This window comes from Pseudoliparis swirei, chromosome 3 (genome assembly GCF_029220125.1).
Source record: "Pseudoliparis swirei isolate HS2019 ecotype Mariana Trench chromosome 3, NWPU_hadal_v1, whole genome shotgun sequence".
Taxonomy (NCBI): Eukaryota; Metazoa; Chordata; class Actinopteri; order Perciformes; family Liparidae; genus Pseudoliparis; species Pseudoliparis swirei.
This window is the reverse complement of record NC_079390.1, coordinates 19166039-19185478: the sequence shown is the minus strand read 5'-3', so window position 1 is coordinate 19185478 and position 19440 is coordinate 19166039. Positions and strand designations below refer to the sequence as shown.

At 40.7% G+C, this 19440-nt stretch overlaps 1 protein-coding gene across 2 annotated transcripts in view; it reads left to right on the top strand.

Annotated features, from left to right (window-relative positions):
• Positions 1–13552, top strand: part of zbtb16a (zinc finger and BTB domain containing 16a) — a 143566-nt gene extending 130014 nt beyond the window's left edge. For both annotated transcript variants that reach the window (XM_056408451.1, XM_056408455.1), the window contains exons 6-7: positions 2565–2735; positions 7523–13552. In XM_056408451.1, the coding sequence (XP_056264426.1) occupies positions 2565–2735; positions 7523–7752 (401 nt within the window). In that variant the 3' untranslated portion in view covers positions 7753–13552. The remainder of the gene's footprint in view (positions 1–2564; positions 2736–7522) is intronic.
• Positions 13553–19440: the final 5888 nt, after the last annotated feature.

Genomic DNA, 19440 nt, shown 5'->3' with positions numbered 1-19440 from the left:
TTTTGATCAAGTTTGCCAACGGCAGACACTGGGCAGCAACAGGACATTAAGAGTAAATAACACCTCCTGTGTATTAGCGTCTCGCTCGCCGGTCTGATCGGAGGTCCTAATTAAAGGCAGGTGAATCTGAGCTCAATTATTATTCTTGCAGCGTCGCGCGAGCCCACCGAGCTGCGTGATGGATTGTGATCTCTGCTGTGGTTGAAACGCTAGAAAGAGCACAATGTCTTACAGCGACACCCACTGATAACTTCACGCAGACAAATAAAGACCGTCACTTTTATTGATTTTACTCAGCTCCCACCGCTGCCGCCATATACACCCACATCCCCTGCTCCATCCCTGTCTCAGTTGTAACCCTCTTCACCCCCCACACCCACCCCCTTGCTCCCTCACACGCACCTCCGTCCCCATCAAAGCTTCCCTTTGATGGTAAGGCGTCCAACCACTCACAAGGCACAGAAAACGTTTCTCGCATGAAAGTCTAGCACACCTAACATTGTATCGGCATTTAAAGGGTGTCCATCTATTATCCCTCTTTCATCCCTCTGTCAGTCTCTCTCCCCCTAAATAAACCAAATAAACGCATGCATGCTGTATCTGTATACAGCATGAAATAAAATATGCAAGGTGCGAGTGAAATTGTCTCTCAACAGCAGGGTAGCGGCAGCAGCACATAACAAGAAATGCAATTTATTCCCTGGCACGTTGCTGCTCGGACAGGCAGATAATGAAAGGCATAGGTCATCGATGGTGACTTAAACCTGCAGATGTGAAATACATTACTAAACATCCACAACATTACTTGGCCACAGAGCGTAACTGGACGGGGGAAGGTGGGTGCGGCAAATGATGCGAGGAACAGTTCCGCATCAAAGACAGAAATACAATTAGTGTTTGGACGGCTGGTGAGGGCCTCCTGCAATTCATAATATCCCAGATTATTGACATCTGAATATCCATTATGGCTGCCCCGTGGGGATCTGTGCTCTGGCAGCCTGAAGAGAAAAATGAGATGCCTGTTGTCATTTAAATGTTTTAAGGCACACTTGCTGTACATCCATTGCCAGCCATGGTATCTAGAATAAAACGTTGGTCAAAATATTTTTTGTGTAGTATTTCTATAGAATGTGCTGTATTTTACATTCAGCACGTTAATTTGGCACAAAACAACTGTTTTCTATGTAAAGAGGCAGCGGCGTATTTTCTACCTGAATCTCTTCAGTCTTTTCCAGGGAATATTATCCCCCTCCTCCGGCCCCGTATTTCTTTATTTCTTCATCTACAGTGAACGTGCATTAATACACCGTCCTGCAACGGTAACATTTTCAGGAGCAGAAATCAACTTGGCAGCAAGTGACCAATGTAAATGTACATTGTTCACATGACAGTGAAAAAATTTTGTGCCAACATTTGGGTCTAAATGAGAATGTTTTAAACTATGCATCTGCAGCACTTAGCGCTTAGTTTCAGTCACAGAGCTGGCGTATCATGAGAGATGAATGATTTCTCTTAGTCTTGTGAGCTGTGATGTTGTTCATTTAGAGCAAATAATGATTCAAAGTAAGTCCGTGAAACAAGCCGACGCCCTTGTTTCTTCCTTTCGTTAGCCTGCTGCAATATTCAAACCAAAACGGATAGACGACGGTGATTAGCTTCCAAGTCCATATGTTCTTAAATCCTTGCATTTTTGACAGCCTTCATTAAACAAGCATCTGCCTTGAGGGAGTTGAGGAATCAACGTGTTTGTGGGTTCTTGATTTAAAGGCAAGGCGAGTTTAATTGTATAGCACCTTCAAAGTGCTTTTCCATAAAACAAAAAGGCATAAAGAAAAGATGGAAAAGAAACAAGATGCAAGATTTTTTTTAAAGACCAGCATAAATTGTATCAAAGGAGCTGAAATTGTATCAAAGGAGATGAAAATAATTGTATCAAAGGAGATGAAAATAATCTAAAATAGAATAATTAGGTATGTGTTTGCTATACTGTCACATATAGTCAGGCAGGTTATCCATTAATGTATTGTGAGACTAGGACAGGCTGGTCAATAACACATCTCGCGAACGGCCATGACAGGTATACGATTATTTTTGCACAAAGCAAACAACAGTGCAGGTGATTTGTAGAGAAGACAACAGATGGGTTGCATTGTCTGCTGGTATTAGAGCTGTTAAGTGGGCATCCATTAGAGCGTAAACACCTACTGTTCCGGCGTTGTGCATAAACCCACCAAAACCATCAGGAGAAAAAACATTCAGTAATGTTTCTGCCTTTTCGGGTATCAAAGTCATGTGAATCCAACGATACTGGTGCTGGTGAGAGACAACCAAGCATTAACATCTCAAAACTTGACTTTAGTTAACATTTTAACAATATTCAAATGAAGGTGTGCACTTAAGCAAAGCCTCGTGATTCTGGCCCTCGTACTCGGTGTGTTAATCCCACCCTTCCGTCTGTATTTTCACAAATGCTCAAGAAGTGTTGTTCCGTTGCCCTTTTCCCCTCAGCAAGACTGTTTGTGTGCAGATGATGTCAGCTTTGCTCCTGTCTCTCCACATTTCAGCAGGGGACCATCCATACGAGTGCGAGTTCTGCGGGAGCTGCTTCCGAGATGAGAGCACGCTGAAGGGCCACAAGCGCATCCACACCGGGGAGAAGCCCTATGAATGTAACGGCTGTGGGAAGAAGTTCAGCCTCAAGCACCAGCTGGAAACCCACTACCGTGTGCACACAGGTACTGTGATCGAAATAGGTTCGGCCGACAAAAGAAGCCGTTCGAACAGAAAGACGCTGCATTTGATTTATGTTGATGATCAAAGGAATGGAAACCGTTTGTGGGATTTTTGCGCTAGAACTATTTCTTGATTTACCCTGGTGTAATCCCTCTGCCCAGAGCATCTCTTGCCGCCTCTAAAGCTAAAGCTCAGGTTGCCAGATGTGGTCTCTGAGCAGAGGTGTTGGTCTCTTTGCAGGCACAATGGGATCAAACCTGGCAACCTCATTGTGAGAAAAGAAAGTATTGGAAAAGCTGTGGCTTTTGTCTGCCACGATAGTTTACCAGGATAACTCCCTCTAGAATTGCAATCCTTCATCAAACAACCAAGATTGAATGTTGATTAGCGGGGTTGGCAGCTGTCTTTATGCTAAACTAACAACTTGAACTATTCCCGGGATCATTGAAACACATTTTATTGAAAATACATACAGTATCATAAACACTTTCAGATTTTGTCAGTGAGACATCATCCCATACTTCCACTTTTCCCCAATTTGAAATGAGTGCAACATCATATCTCATTGACACTCATAATAAGACAGTGTTGAAATATATTGATGCTGTTTTTGGTGGTTGTGAAAGGACCCTGTTGTAGGACATCCAAGTTGCAAAGGCCAGACCAGATGAATATCTTTGTTGCTGTGATACAGTATACGAATGTCTCCCAAGACTTTGTATTGATCCAAGTATATTTAGAGCCCCATAAAGATGTTGACACAGTGATAAGCTGGGTGCCCTGGAGAATGAGTGCACGCTACGTAGCAGACTGAGTGAGGATATCATGAGTGCTCACCAGGATGGCACACAGCCAAGGCTTTATGCTTCCTCACCATCTCTTTTTTTCTAACACACACACATACACGTGTAGCAGCAGCACACTCCCATCTCCATTCAATAAGCCAGCTGTTAAGCCACACTATCAAGGCAGCCTGTCAAATAATTGGCTCCCCCCCCCCCATCCACCCTTTCCCCTTTTGTGTGGGGGAGGGGGCTTTGCGTTAAGCCGGAGAGCAACAGCAGATAACAAGAGCAAGTGACAAGCTCACAGTCAAAGGCCACATTGCACAAAAGGGAGCTGCTTGATGAATCATCGACATTGACAACCTAACCCCCCCCCCCCCCTCCATTCCCCTCGCATCCACCGCGAACGCCCCCTTCTTTCCACACATCCCAAATGCCAATGGCAGATCGATACCTAGGCCCCCATTTGCAATTCATTATTAGTTAGTTATTTGAGGCGACCGTGTTTACAGTCTGGTTATCAACAGCGACATAGTGCAGGTGTGCACACTGCTGCAGAGCAACACATGACGACCTGCAACACAGTATTCATGCGTATTGGCTGAATGATGCAGTAACCCTGACCTCCCCATGTAGACATGAGGCCACCCATTTTGCCAGCACATGTGTGCAAGGCTCCAGCTGAAGGGTGACAGCGAGCGCCGGGCTAGATCACATCCGACAGCTCATTTCAAATGCCATTGGTAAAAGGTCAGCATTTACATGTCTAATTTGCGTCTGCCGGCATGAGCACTGGTGGATTATTCCCTGCCATCACTCAAATCATTAGCACATTTAGGATGGCTGCTGCTGCTGCTGAATTGAAATGTGCTCCTTGAATATAAGCAGCCCCCACAGCAAGAGAGCCGCCACACACTTTGATTTATGACACCTTCAGGATTTCTCCAAGCTGTATTTTGTGTAAATACCAGATTGGTAAAATGTGGCTTGTATAAGAAATGGCAAACATTCAAACATCACTCATTCCTGTAATTTCTTCCCAATGCAGATCGTAATTTAAGTTCTTATCCCAGTAACTACAAGTCTGTTTCAGTATTCTCCGAATTAAAGCTTAACGGGTTTTTTAATGATTCAGTTCTTATTATTATCTATGCGAGGAGATAATGATATTGGTCTTGTGTGTGCATGCATGTGTGTGCGTGTATTTGTGCTTGTGAATCTCTGTGTCCGGCCACAGTTAATCTCGCAGACCGTTGCACCATACTTTTTGGGGCTCATTTGTCACTGCTTGCTGTAGGACTTCTAGTGGTTACCAGGTGAAGATATGCACTCTACTGGGTGCCTCTTTCCAGTTTTGATTATATTAACTTCTACCAGTTATGGTACCATTATAGCAGGGCTCTCAAGTTTTGAAGACAGTCAAGAGTGACATTTCCGTCAGCCCCCCCCCCCCCCCCCAGAATGAAATTTTCGGATATCAGTCAGTTGCGCGCAATTCCAGGATGCTTTATTTTCATTGGTTGCTGGATTAAATCTTACCCAGATACAACAGATACAGGTTTTTTTCTGATTGGCTATTGTGTAGGCCATTTCTTTCTTTTTTATTGGCTGATAAGTGGCTCCTCACAGCAGAACTCCAGGGGAGCGCTTGATTCCTCCACGGTGAGGGCAGCGCGGCCAACTCATGTTTGCGCTCTGCGGCACATTAAAACATTAAATAGCCGAGAGTTATTTTCAGCGTGAGAAATACGATGTGTGGCAGGAGTGCGTGACTTAAGACCGAAATGCGTGAGTCTCACGCTCAATGCGTGACACTTGAGAGCCCTGTTATAGTCCCCAAATAGACTTTGCCAAGTCCTAACCTCCAAGTTAGACTGGCGTTTTATAGCGTAGCATTGGCTGGCTTTGCCAGGGTCCAACAAATATCCGATTCTGCAATCAAAAGATTTCATTCCTTTTTTAGGCTGGTTTTGTGGATGTCATGGTCAAAGGTTAATAGGTTGGAAGGAGATAAATGTTTATAAAATGTTACGTTTTTACATAGGAACTTGTGGAGCTAACACTAGCACGTTACTTTAGCACATCATTAATTAACGTTAGCACATCTATGTCGCTTTAGCTTCTATCTTTATCTTTTTCACGCCATCCTTCAAACTCATACTTGTAGACACTTCTTTCTGTTTCTCTCTGAAATCACTTCCTTTTCCCAAAATGTTGATTATTTTCCTTCAGGGAGTGCAGTTAGTGAATGTGTGGGCTCCATGATAGTTCTGACTGTTTGACAGGGTGGCAAAGAGTCAATTAGTGAGATGTGGGAACATGCTGAGATCGTTACAACAAAGTCAGACAGGGCAAGAAACACGAGAACATTCACTTAAAGTTAATCTCATAATTTAAGAAGCAGTTAAAATGCTCAGGCCTTTCGACTTGGATGTTTCAATGCGCATGATTTAGATGTCATTTGCATTCTGATGTCGTAACTCCCGAGTGTTGTTTTTTACAATGTTTTTTTGAAAAGGAGAGCTAAGGAAATAATTTAAATTAACAAGGAAAAGCAAGTTTGATAGTTAATATCACCACAGTATATTTAATAGCAGGACATCTCTTTTTAATTGTCTTGGTGCACATCATGATGTGTGCATGGTTCCAAAATTCCAATACATTGTTGCCTTTTTAATAAAGGCAGAATTGACAACAACTGCACACAAAGGATTTGTATCGCCCGAACTACAAGAGTAATTAGAAGAGCATTTGTTCGCTGCTCAGGGGATAGTTTAATGGGCCTGACTGGCACTGTGTTGACACTGTCTCTCAGAGGTGAACAAGCCGCTACTGTTCATGCTTTTATTCTTCTTTCCCTTTTTGAGTTGTACCAATTATTGGGGGCTGTTGGAATGACCTAAAAGAGTTAGCGTGGTCTTTTACTGCTGCACGTCGCCATTAAGAAGACAGTTTGGGATTTAATTATTGGGTTTTGTCTCATCACTTACTTTGTGCACAGTCCAATTATCATAACACCAACCGAATTTCTTGTGGGCCAGCAGGGTGAAATCAGTTGTCTCTAAATGTGTAGTAATGGGACATCCTTCTCTCCTGAAGCTCTGAAATAGAGAGTTGTTTTAATTTCACTTCTCACACAACAGGTTTCATATGCAGAAGACAACATTTTGGATATGCCGGTTGTATTACACAGTGGTTCAATAGCATTCCTATTGGTAATAAAAAAAGCATCACTCACTGAGTTAATTGTTACAATTACTAGAAAAGAAGTCTGACAGTCAGACAATCAGAGGTTTAGAACAAACCCCCAGGTTAGCCAGTTTGACTTGAAAACTAAAGCGTACCATACTTACGCTACTTGTGCACACACAGTTTTGCTGTGCAATTAATGGTGTTGTTTGGCACCCACTTTTACCTCCAAAATAAGGTGTTTGGATAATCTGGCTCAACTGTTGGTTTGTTTGATCGTTTGCTCGTGTTTCTTGCCCCCTCAAACTCTGTTGTTGCGATGCATGTACCCTTCTGCAATCACCCCTCACTAAGCACATTATCATAGCTGACAGAACTGATGTGCAAAACCACAAAAAATAAGAGCCAAGTTGTAATTATTCTGCAAAAGGCCACAGCAATTTGGCTATCAAGGCATAGATGATCCGCCCCCTATCCTTTTATGCAAACTATAATATTACATTGCTGGTACAGAGCCTTTTATAATTATGCCCTTTTTACCACACCTCTTCTTCCAGTTCACCATTGGAGGAACTGCAAGGGCTTTATTAGTATTGTTAGTTATGAGTGAATTTACACATTGCATTTAAATAATGTGAAAGCTTTTAGGTGTGAATGACAAAACGATGTACTAATACATCCTGTAATAATATCAAATGCATTTGTTTCCCGGTGAAGAGGCACACCACAACATCTCAGCAATGACAAAATACAACAATGAATTGCACTTTGACGAACATAATCGTTTCCTCCCCCCACCCCTTATCCATCCTTAGGTGAGAAGCCATTCGAGTGCAAGCTTTGCCACCAGCGATCCAGGGACTACTCGGCCATGATCAAGCACCTGCGCACCCACAACGGCGCCTCGCCCTACCAATGCACCATCTGCCAGGATTACTGCGCCAGCCTGTCAGCCATGCAGAAGCACATTAAAGGCCACAAGCCCGAAGACGTCCCCTCAGACTGGCGCATAGAGAAGACCTACCTGTACCTCTGCTATGTCTGAGGTCGAGAGAGTAGACGACGAGAGGGGAGGGTACGCGTGACGGTGTAGGTGTGGGCGGGGTTGAGAGGTAAGGGGGAATGTAATTGAGTGGATAGGAGGCTGTAGTGGAGTGTTGACGATTTAGGAATGTCAACGGCAAGGGACCCGAAATCGAGAGGGTTTGTTTTCTCTTTTTACTTTTCATGCAAAGGCGGCGCCGGGCCGACGTGGTTAAAGGGGGGTGATGGTGGGACAAAAGTGCTGAGAAGAGGAAGACTTGGACACGGAGAGAGATTCTCCACCATAGTTCGGATTCACCGGGTCATCTGCAACTGTGATATTGTTTCAGGTCATTTCATGCAGCGCCATAAAGCGAGCGAGCTGCAAGGAAGTGACTTTTTGGATACTGCCGTGAGTGAGGGAGCTGATTCTCAAGGGCTATCTGAACCTGCACATGTTCGCCATCACTCCCTTTTTGTGGAGATTTTTTGTTTTGTTTTGCTCTATTTTGATATGGTTCGCCCTGCTTAGTCATACTAGTTTCAATCACATGGACAATATGCGAATATAAGCTTCAACTTAGGCCCCAATTCCATCATATAAAGGTTTGCTTTCCAAGTATTGAGGAACTGTTGGCTTTCAGAAGCCACAAATCCTTCTCCACAAACCTTGATGCGACGTTAGTTATGAACCACAACAATGTTATCTTGGGAGGACCGAGAAATATTTTCCAACAGTTTGACCTCCCCCCATCAAACCAGATTAAATAAACACATGCTGCAGAGTTTGAATAAATGGCATTGGGCGATCATGTTCCTAATACTTTCCATCCCCGATGGAAGATTTATCTGTTTTGCTTTCAGGCATTTCTAGCTACGCACGTAGATGCAGATCGTCCCTGTTTTCACAGAAACCCGCCAGTATAACCTGTTCATACATGAGATCCTTTCCGATCCCAGCGGTGGCAGAGAGATAACCCCTGCGAATCCGCAGCGCAGCCGGTAGACTTATGCAGTAGATGAAACCGTTGAACTGGATGAATGAGAGGACAAAAACACTGCAAACCAAGCGCCTGTTTGGTTGTTATGGGCGTGGGCGGAGATGCTAATGCTGCTTTTTGCTTTTTTGGGGAAGTCTCCCAAGTTTTATCAGCAGTCTTCCTGGTTCTGCATCTCGGTAAGATGAGGGCCGGAGAAGGTCGAGTCACTGCTGGCCACCTGCGGTTCTCCCCGGAGAGGCAACTTCTGTCACTTTTCAAACTTATATTTTTTTTAGCTCCGCATCATAGTTTATCATGGCTTTATTGAACAGGTCAAACTAATTACGAGAACGATCTCTGTTTGATGTCTGCAAGTTATATATATTTTCCATTAAACAATAACTGGCTATTACAGTATGCCACATTTAAACCCAGCATATCCACCTACTTGGCAATAGATAGCTGGACCACTCATATCCATGTCCATATAACCAGACGACTATCATTATCTCACACTAATGATGAACTACACAACAAACTAACACATAAACAGTAACACTTTGTAATGCCAACACAGATCTTTCACCACAGTGATGGAAAACAAAAATGGGGAAAAGGCTGCTTTCCGTGGGAGTCCTGTGACTTCGACTGCGCGTCGTGAATGTTGAAGAAGGGCTGGGAATGCCTTCGCTGCACACCTTTACTTTTGACAAATGTGGGGTGACAGGTCGAAGACTGTTATATGGTATCAAAACATCAATGTGAATGACTGTGAACCAGGTCAGCATTAGGCTAGTGTCAAAATGCATTGTAGGTTAATGCCACCTTTCAATGGAAGTCAGAAACCTGTAATTCCCACCTCGGAGGTTGTTATTACTCTCCATGCCTTGCACTGGTTACCGTTTTCCCCATCAGATGTAGTTCCCCATGCAACGCGCTATAGCTTGCAGCTGTTAATTCAATTTTACATTTAAAAATGAATATGTGTGATCATTCACCATCAGATGTTCTGCGTAAGATTAGACAAAATGATCTCACAGAAGGGCTGGAACATATCCAGAATCAAGACCGCGACATCCTGTGATCTTCAAATTCAAACATTAATGTGCACTGATAAAAATTGGGATTACGAACTGGGCAAAGCAGATGGAATTTCTTTTTGAGAACATTCCATCAGCTCTACTCCAGTGGAGGACCTAAAGGCGAGTCTTGCATTATCCAATGGCCCTTTCCTGTAGTTATACATCGCAGATACATTTGTTTAAATGGTGCATAAATTCCCAATTTTGACAGAACTGCATCTTGAAATAAGCTGAGCGTGCTGATTTAGTTCGAGAAGGAGGTGGGAATTTCTGACGTCTCTGAAACGCAGCATTAGACCTGAATGACTGACGCAGCCGCAGGTATTATGGTTGAACCTACGGCTTTAATGAGCATCACTGCATGTCACAGCATTACCGGGGTGATCACCTATCCAAATAGACAGTGGAAAAAGGGGGAAATCACTGATAGGACGAGATACTGCCCAGCAGCTTAGGGGGGCGACCAGTAAGACGACAGAATAAATCAACTCTTTCTCTGTTGTTTTGTCCCTGCGTTTCGTCTCGCTCGTCTCCTGTTGTCGTCGTCGTCGTTGTCGTTGTCGTCGTTGTCGTTGTTACTATTGACCTTGAGTTTGATCTCAACACATCGTACTTGAATTACTTCGTTTTGTGACCTCATGTTGCTTGTGTGTATTTTAATTATCCCTTTTTGTTTCATTTGTACACTTCTGCGTGTGTGTGTTCATGAGTGTGTATGTCGAAAAGATGCATTCCACGACACGATGAAGCAACGTGTACGCAGAGCAATTAAGTGCCACAGTGAAGAGATTTGTTTTTTGTTTTTCGTTTTTCTCATGTGTATTACTTTGTGCATTACTTGTTTCCAAACTTGGTATTATTAACCCCGCTTGTTAAAGAGCCGGAAGGTTTGGTCGTTTGTTATAAAAGCTACCTCTAAGTTGTTTTAATTGTTTCGCAAATTATGTTGTGTTTGTGTTTTGCATTATTTCATCATTGCTACTTCATCTCATGCCTCTTTCTTTTTTTGTTCTTCAAAAGTTGATTTATGATTGTGTTTTTAAGCAAAATGTACATAAAAGCATAAGAGATAACAAAAGTAGAGGGTGATAGGATTTGGAAAGTAATTCAAATGGAATTTTCATTCTCCTGTTATTCTCTCCCCCTGCACCTCCAACCACAGAAGTGCAGAGAAAGAGAAAGAAAAAAAGCAATTTTGAAGCCTTAAGTGATGGGTAAGAGGGATGCGGCAGATAAGAGAAAGTACTATTGCTGTCAAGAGGGTTTAAAAACAAGAATTAAAACTTGAAAATATGTGAATAGAAGTGTAGTTTTGTAATGTGAAGAAAAAAAAGGTTCATCAAAAGAAACGCTGAACCGCCCAGGACAGGTCATATTTGCAGTGATGCAGAGTGCGTTGGACAATTGGAACTGAAAGTGGTAATCAAAAAAGAAAAACTAGAAGGTTAAAAATAGAGATTGTCTCGGCTGACAAGCTCTCTTGAGAAATGAGCGTATTCCTGAACAAGAGCCAACAGAGGCAATTTGATATTAAAAAAATGGTGATATTTTTGTATTCAGTGTAAGTCCTATTTCCATTTGTGGAGGGTTACAGCAGGGCACAAATATTTGTATTTCTTTTCACCTGTTTTTTTTTCTTTTTTCTCTGGGTGTGAATCATTTTTGCCTTGCTCCTCTTTGATATTGTTGGGCAAAAAACATGTGTGTGAACATATTGTTATAATAAGTGTTGCTTTCTGGATGTCAATTGCATTGTAGGTGAAGGACTAAATCTTTCCGCCACAAATTGTACGAGTGTGTCTGTACGTGACAACAACAAAAAAGGAAAAAAAAGGATGATAAAATACGAGATGGCAGGGGCGCGCTGCCAAACCGACCAATTAGTACTTGTCATTTATAACTTTTCAATCAAACTTGACTGTCAACATGTCTTTCGTTTTGTATTTGAAAAAAAAAGAAAAAAGAAGACGAGATGGCATGTCCCGTGGTTTCTTGCCATTTTATTCTCAAACACTGTGAGCTGAGGGGCTTTTTCACCCTCGTATAATATCCACCCACTATAATATACCCAGTCACGGCTCAGTCTGAACCACCACAATGCAAGACCTGATCAGTCACATTATTCCTATCATCGTCCTCTGAATGTTTTCTACTTTTTCGTGCGGGTGAAAGAGTGCGTAAAGGAGTGTGTAACTGTGTGTGTGTGTGTGTAATCAGATCAGATACAAAATAAAATGATACTCTATGCCACTTTCTTTCTCTATGTTGGAAAAAATATATATATACATTGGCATCGATATAGTTCTTCCCTCAGTGTTCCTCTGATATTTCTGTACTATCTTTGTGCCTAAAAATGGAATTTGTTCAACAAAAATATCCATCTATATCTGCTTAGTTTCCGTATTTTCAGAAGAAAATAAAAATGGTGTCTCCAGCAACCTAGGGATGTCATGACGCTCGAAAATGACCAGATTGTTTTATAAATAAAAAAAATCCTGAATAGAGCAGGGCATCCTTTTCAAGGACTGCAATAAACCCTTACATGTTATTGAAATCGCAACTTCAAATCTGCATTCAATTCTTTTTTTCGCAGGCCGTACGCTGCAATTGGCACCCGTTTATTTAGCGACACATAACAAATATAGGGAAGCTTTACTGGAAACCAGACCGGCTCCATTTTAAATTGTTTTTCTGCAAGCAAACTTAGGTCCAGGTCTGGTTCTCCACTCAGTGACTATTCAAATTTATTTTCCTATTACTTTTCTTTTAATATAATGGAACGCAAACCTCCATTTTGGGTAGGTTGGCATGAGGGGTATTCCCCTTGTGCTTTGCTTCGTTTTTTCTTTTCTAGAAAATGCATTTAGAAGGGGATGTTAAACTTGTCAGAGGAATCATGGCATCCCTGGAGCTGGCATTCTGTGTTTTGGTGTGGTGTTTCTAGAACAAAGTAGCCATTTCATGCAGTGTTGCAATGCATGTGCCATCGAGAACTAGACTAAAAACTGTTTTGAGTAACAAAGCACCAATACATTGTATTTTTTTATATTAGCACTGAGGACCAATTGCCCTGTCGGACCAAACATAAAGCTTTTTATGTAACAAAGGCTTATCTCTCTCTGTCTTTCCTTGGCTTGTCTGTGCTACTTCTCTCCTCCATTGTTGTGACAGCGCAAGTGCCAGTCAAGTTGCTCTGTATTAAGAAAATAGTGTTTTTAATATGATTTAAATTGTTGTAGTTTTTGTCTACCTCAGCACCTAATCTTAGCCTAATCTTAGAAGGTGCCCATTTATTATTTTTAATTTTCTTTATTTTGTTCTCTTATTGTTATCGGTTGTATAATTTGTTTGAAATTTGCATTAGAGCTTTGCAAATGTCCTTTGTGTTTTCCAGCGACAACGTGCTATTTTTTTCCGTGGCAGTACGTTTCCTGTTGAGCTGTGCCACCGATTTATAGCCACCGTCTGTTGATATAGAGGTTATTCTTTTTTTCTTTTTTTTCATGTAGAATCAGACACCTCTATTTGTAACATTTCAGTGTTCTCTGATGGAGTGTGAAAAAAAAATAAAAAGGAAAATAAAAGATTTAATGCTGCAGGTTCTCTTCTCCATGTTGTCACTAAAGTCAATGTTGTGCCTTTTGATAGTGAAGATATACCTCTTTTTTTTTTACATCCTACTAACAGTAGATTGTTTTTTGTAGTGGACATTTTTTGTATTTTTATTTATGAGTCTCATAATAAAAATCAAACCATGATGTTTAGTTGTATACTTTCAATTTGCGGTTAGAAGAACAGGTAGATTGGTGCACTGTCAACTGGCGGACTTCTTACAGACAGATAGTCCGGGTCTTTTCTTTTGTCAGAGGATTTGATGTATTGATAACACAGAAGTTTTCTAAAACACAGTACCTACTGAAATCCTGCTTTTGTAGTCTCATAATGGGTCAGGGAATTGGCTTCAAGCACAGGTGTGTATTTGAACTACGAGGACCTGTTCAAATTCAAAATATACAGCCTTTAAAATGAAGAGCAACAGACCATGAAAAGGGACACGCAGCTCAGTTTCAAATTAAACCTAGTGGGTTAATCCAGCCCTGACTTTGGGCTAAATTTGTCACAACATGAACAATCCACTGATGTGTGGAGAATTTAGGGCTCGATAAAAATCGATTATTAAAATAGTTGGCAACGAATTTCATTTTCGATTCGTTGTGTCGCGCGATTATTACGGCGCTCAATAAATCGCGGAGTATAAACAAAGTTGAGTTTAGCGCAGAGCCGCGCAGGGGAAACCAGAGCGGAGGGAGAGACGAACGCTGCGTTGTGAGAGCCAATCAGCGCTGAGCTGCTCCTCTGTTGATGAATATAATTGGCTGCTGCTCACGTGGCGCTGGATGCGGAAGTCATTCACGGAGCTGTGCGCCTACGGGTGACGTTATAAACCCAGACACCAGGGCGTTACATGTCACGACGTGTGGCATTTCCACAAGAGTATAACGTAGAAAACGTGGTTATTTATTCCATGGCGGATAGCGGAAAATATTTTTCCACGGAGAAAGGCAACGGAGATAAGCCACGACGCCACTGTGAGCGCTGCGTGTGCAGACAACATTTAACGGAGCGGAGCAGCGCGTGAGCTCTGATCGTGCGCTCTTTTAATGAAGTATCGATACTAAAAATATGCTAAATCACATCGTTTTTAACATAAGGGTACTTTGTTAGGATCGCTGCAGCGTGACAGCAGTAGATGTAGCGGACTAACATTCAAGCTAACCTAACTTCCCAAACGCTGTCGACATCTGAACGCTGATTGGCCGAGACGCGACACGTCCCATCAAAGATGTTTTATTGCGAAGAGCACCACTTCACATTTTTTATGCGTCTCACTGCAATCTCAACGGCAGCGGGCCAGGTGAAAAAAATAATAAATCGGAACGCGTCTCTGATATTGTTCAGGGGGCGGGGCCACATGGGGACCACTGCTCAGGAGAGGAAGCTGTCAGTCTGTTTGTGACGGTTCATCCACATGCTGACCAGTGGATCTCCAGGACCTTTCCATGACTTTAAACCAAATTTCCATGATTAAACATTTTGTGAAAACTCTGTCTATACGTGACAAAGTGAGAAGATGTAGTATTTAAACTAACAATGATAATTCCAAATCATACCGTATATATACCGTGTAAATTAAAATTTGAATAAAACAAATTTGCATTACTTTAACAAATATTTTGGGATTTTATTTTTTTCAATTACTTTTCTAGGCCTGCTAATAGCCATTTAAAAACTCCATGACTTTACCAGGTTTTCCATGACCGTACGGACTCTGTTTTGAATAAAGGGTTGAAAATTAAAGTTTTTTTGTTTTTTTATCCGATTAATCGATAAAATAATCAACCGATTAATCGATTATCAAAATAATCGTTAGTTGCAGCCCTAGTGGAGATCAAGACGACAACGCCTTTACTGCCAAGTACATGACCTGTGTTTTCCCGTATCAAGGCCGTATAATGTGCAGCATTGCGTTCCCTGTGGCTTTTCCCCCCCCCCATTTCAATTCCAAGAAGAATATCATAATTTGGTTAATGTCCCATTTGTAAGGCTGCAATTAATAATCGGACTTGACAATTTTATCATGTTGTCTTTGGCGTGTCGGAACGTGAAACAGAGATGTGTGAATGGTCGTCTTCAGTATAGGTACGCTGTGTTTACCATAATCGGTGGCAACATGACTGAGAACAGCAACATCATGCTAATAATCACAAACTGAAAAAAGAAACATGAAATGCATTCATCTGAATAATATATATTTCTGTACTATTTCAGAGCCCATCATCTGACTAAATGTCACCGCTCACCATCAACCGCCGGTCGTATGTTTTCACAAGCGCATTCAGCTGTGTGGCTTCACACTCGCCACCTGGATGGGATGTGCTAATGGTAGCTGCTGCAGCACTTCAAGCCTGACTGCCTTTTTGTCTGTTACACCTCTTGTGCCACAGAGGTCACACTCTCTATCATTAGATGTGCGTGCGAGCGGAATTCTCTCGTCACGCGCGTGTCATTGTCGTTACAGAGGAAGCGAGTCAAGACACAATGCTCCCTTGTTGTGGTTTCAATGCTTTTGACAGTTGATCAAATGTATCATGTGTCACCTTTACTCAATTTCGTATTCAAACCGCAAGCATCTTTTTTGACTTGTGTGGAAAATAATATATAAAACTCCCTTCCTGACAATGAGGTGCTCTCACACCTGCACTCTTCCTGCGTGAGTCTGCATTCACAACCCATTCTCACTCTCAATGCGTCAAATACCGTAGCTTAACTCTGTGTATGACACACGGCGGGCTTGCAACTAATATGTTGTCACTTCAGTTGATCGTCACGACTCACGGGTACCAAGCACTGTTCCTCCCCCCAACTAAGTGCTTTTGTTGCCTCAACTTCCTGTGAATTTGTTTACATTTTTTTTTTTTTAAGACGAGTGTACATATTGCCATGCCATCCATGGCACGTCCTAAACTGATATACGGTTCGTGCTTTGGAAGTAATGTGTATATGTTTGATCGTTGTTTATCTGCTAAAAAAATGCACACACAAAAAACGGTGTGCTTTTTCAAATTTGCGTAGAGTGAGAACAACATTGCCATTGTCATCTGGTCACTGTTATTTCATCCCCAATGGAGCTCGACAAGACAAGCCTGTCTGTGGGTCCAACAAACAAACATCAAAAGTGTCCCAATAATACCACTAAATGTGCTCATTTCCTCTCTGGCACACAGGATTCAGATCTTGACTTCAGTGTATTGGAAACTAATGAGGCAGCTCTCCACTTTCCCTCTCCATGTATGCACTGACTCCCAAGTATTTGGCCAAAATCACATGCCAGGCCCTGTGGTTATTTATTTAGATCTATTTAAAGTTGTTGTTTTTTACTTTGACAGGAAATGAGGGGGGGAGTCATTGTGAATTGTTGTTTTTTTGGGACTTTTGTGTGACTTTGATCTCGTTGAGGGGGTATTAGGAAGGAAAGGGCAGGGGATGGTGAATGGCTTGTCAGGATGGTAATATGAACAGGGCCGAGCCTTTGTGTGGCCGCATGAGTTTTCACTACTGATCTTTGACCCAAATATCTAAGCGATGTTCCTGAAGTTCTTTGTTTTTAGGTTTTTAAAATGTAGGTGTGAATTTCAAATACTCTTAAAACCAGACATTATTAAACCTAATTCATTTATTTTATAAATGTAATATATATATATAACTAATTTGAGGTCTGGTCAGCAGAGTAGTTTAACTAAATATACACAGATTGATGAACTGCTGATGTCATAAGAAGCAACTTTACATTAGAGCATAGTTTAGGTGTTTTCCCAATATCTGTGGTTTGTATTATATTGCACACAAAAAATTGAAAAATTTAATTAAAAAAAGGCATCCTCAAGCAATAGCATTCTATTTATTTTTACTAATTTGCCTCCCAGACACAGAGCATGACTGAGCTCTTTGTTAAACAGTACAAATATAACCCAGATTGGACTCCAAACGAGAGGATCTCTCAGTTTATGTGGTTTATTTTTCCTTTTCCATTGATATGTATTCATTCCTGTCGCATGCACCCGAAAACTGTGGATATTGTTCTTGCAAATCAGGGATTTATATCCAGTTTAAAATGAGATCTTCAGGAGGATGTTTGACCTGAATGAAGAGAAGGACGTCTCTTGCTTTAGATCTTTGGCTGATGCTTTGAACACAGGTCCAGCATGACTCTTGACGGGAGGATTTAAAATGTTACAGCAACAAATCGTCATCAAGAGATTTCGAAATGAATCGAGGCAAATGTGATTGGACAATATGGACAGAGGGCTGCACTTCTGAATACTTCTGTCATTCATACAGCTTTTTCTTTATTCCTCTCACATTTGGTTTTCATCTTGTGCAGAGGGGATACATTTGTATTAGTATTATTATTGTTGTAGCTGACTTATTGTTCAATAATTTGTAATACTGTATTGACACTATCCCTGTGGTCGAATGAGAAAACCTATACAAATTTTACTGCTGAGGGAAATTGATGCTGTTGTGCATGGTGCCATCCTCTGGCTGCTGTTGTGAACTGCAGGACTTGAATCATAATTAACGTGGTACTTATACGTTTGAACAATAACGAGCAGTACATTATTTAGCTATTTGTCAATATTTAAACTAATGAAGTCACAGAATAAACCATGAAATATAATCAGTTATTTTAGGTGATCAATTAAACATCACATGGGTCGGATAATCGTATCGAATTATGTGGTAATTCATATAAAAATGGATTTGACATCTTTTGCTGTCTTGTAAAATAAGAGTCATTAGTAATAATCATATTATTCTTATTACATTAATCATCATGCATTAAATTTATATGTAAGATATGATCTCTTACATACTGTAACATTCATATAAAACACATTAACATTTCATTATTACTAATGAATATATACTACTTCAATACTGCTAATTATTGTATTAAGTTGCAGTTTCAATTGAGCTTTTTCTTATTTCATGGTTGCAATTATGATTTCAAAATTCTATTGTGTTTCTATTTCATATATTACATTGTGTTTACGCAGGAATGAAATGTCACGTATAGGTAAGCAGTGAGTCATTCTTTAAATAAGAAATATGAAATAACACGTCATAGTAATGACGAGAGCTTTAACAACATTTCATAATGTCTTGCCATGCTCAATGTGATTTATATACTTTTTTATTTATACAATGGCCGACGTGGTCAGTCATTAAAAGTAAAGTGAAGGTGGGAAAGGATTTCCTCGCAACATAATGAAAGAAAACCACACCAAACATCTGTTGTTGAGACACTGGTATCCAAGCTGTGAGTTACAGAAATCATGTTTAACATTACAATAGATTTTATTACGTGAGACATTGACGTTAAACATTATGTTGATGTATTTCCACCATTTCACTTTCAGACTTATGATTTACCAAATAAACCAATAATATCCTTAATCAACCTGTGTGAATATGTATATCTATCTAAAGTCTACATTCAAGGTAAGGGGACATGCAGTAAAATGTTTACTTAATATACATGTAGTGCAAAACAGGTCATATGCATTTATTATCTCACTAATATACATTCCTCATATATTGATCAATGTAAATACATACCGTGTTTATTTATATAAATGTTTTACACCGAGATAACGGCAATAAAAATGTACAAATGTCCTGCTGCTCAACATCCTACCTCCATTATGTTATTCTTAAACTGTTATCATAGATGCTGGATATTTCCAGGTTTGACCTTCATCACAACACATTTTCTGGTTTCTTATCAGGTTTTATTAGACCTTTAAAATGACTAAATTGTTTTTAAATTGGTTGATTATATCCCAAAACCTTTTCACCCCAAGACTTCCAAATTCAGCCAGACAAAAATATAAACAAACTACTTACTGAGAGTACTTTATGTGCTCCTCCGCCACCAGAAGGAAACAAGTATATGATGCGTTGTGGTCCAGTCATCCCTTTCTTATTAACTTCATCGTAATTTAAGTAAATCAATTGTTTTTTATATATTTTTCCGCTTTGTATGGACAAAAACCTCAAACTACATTTTGCCAGGTTAATATATTT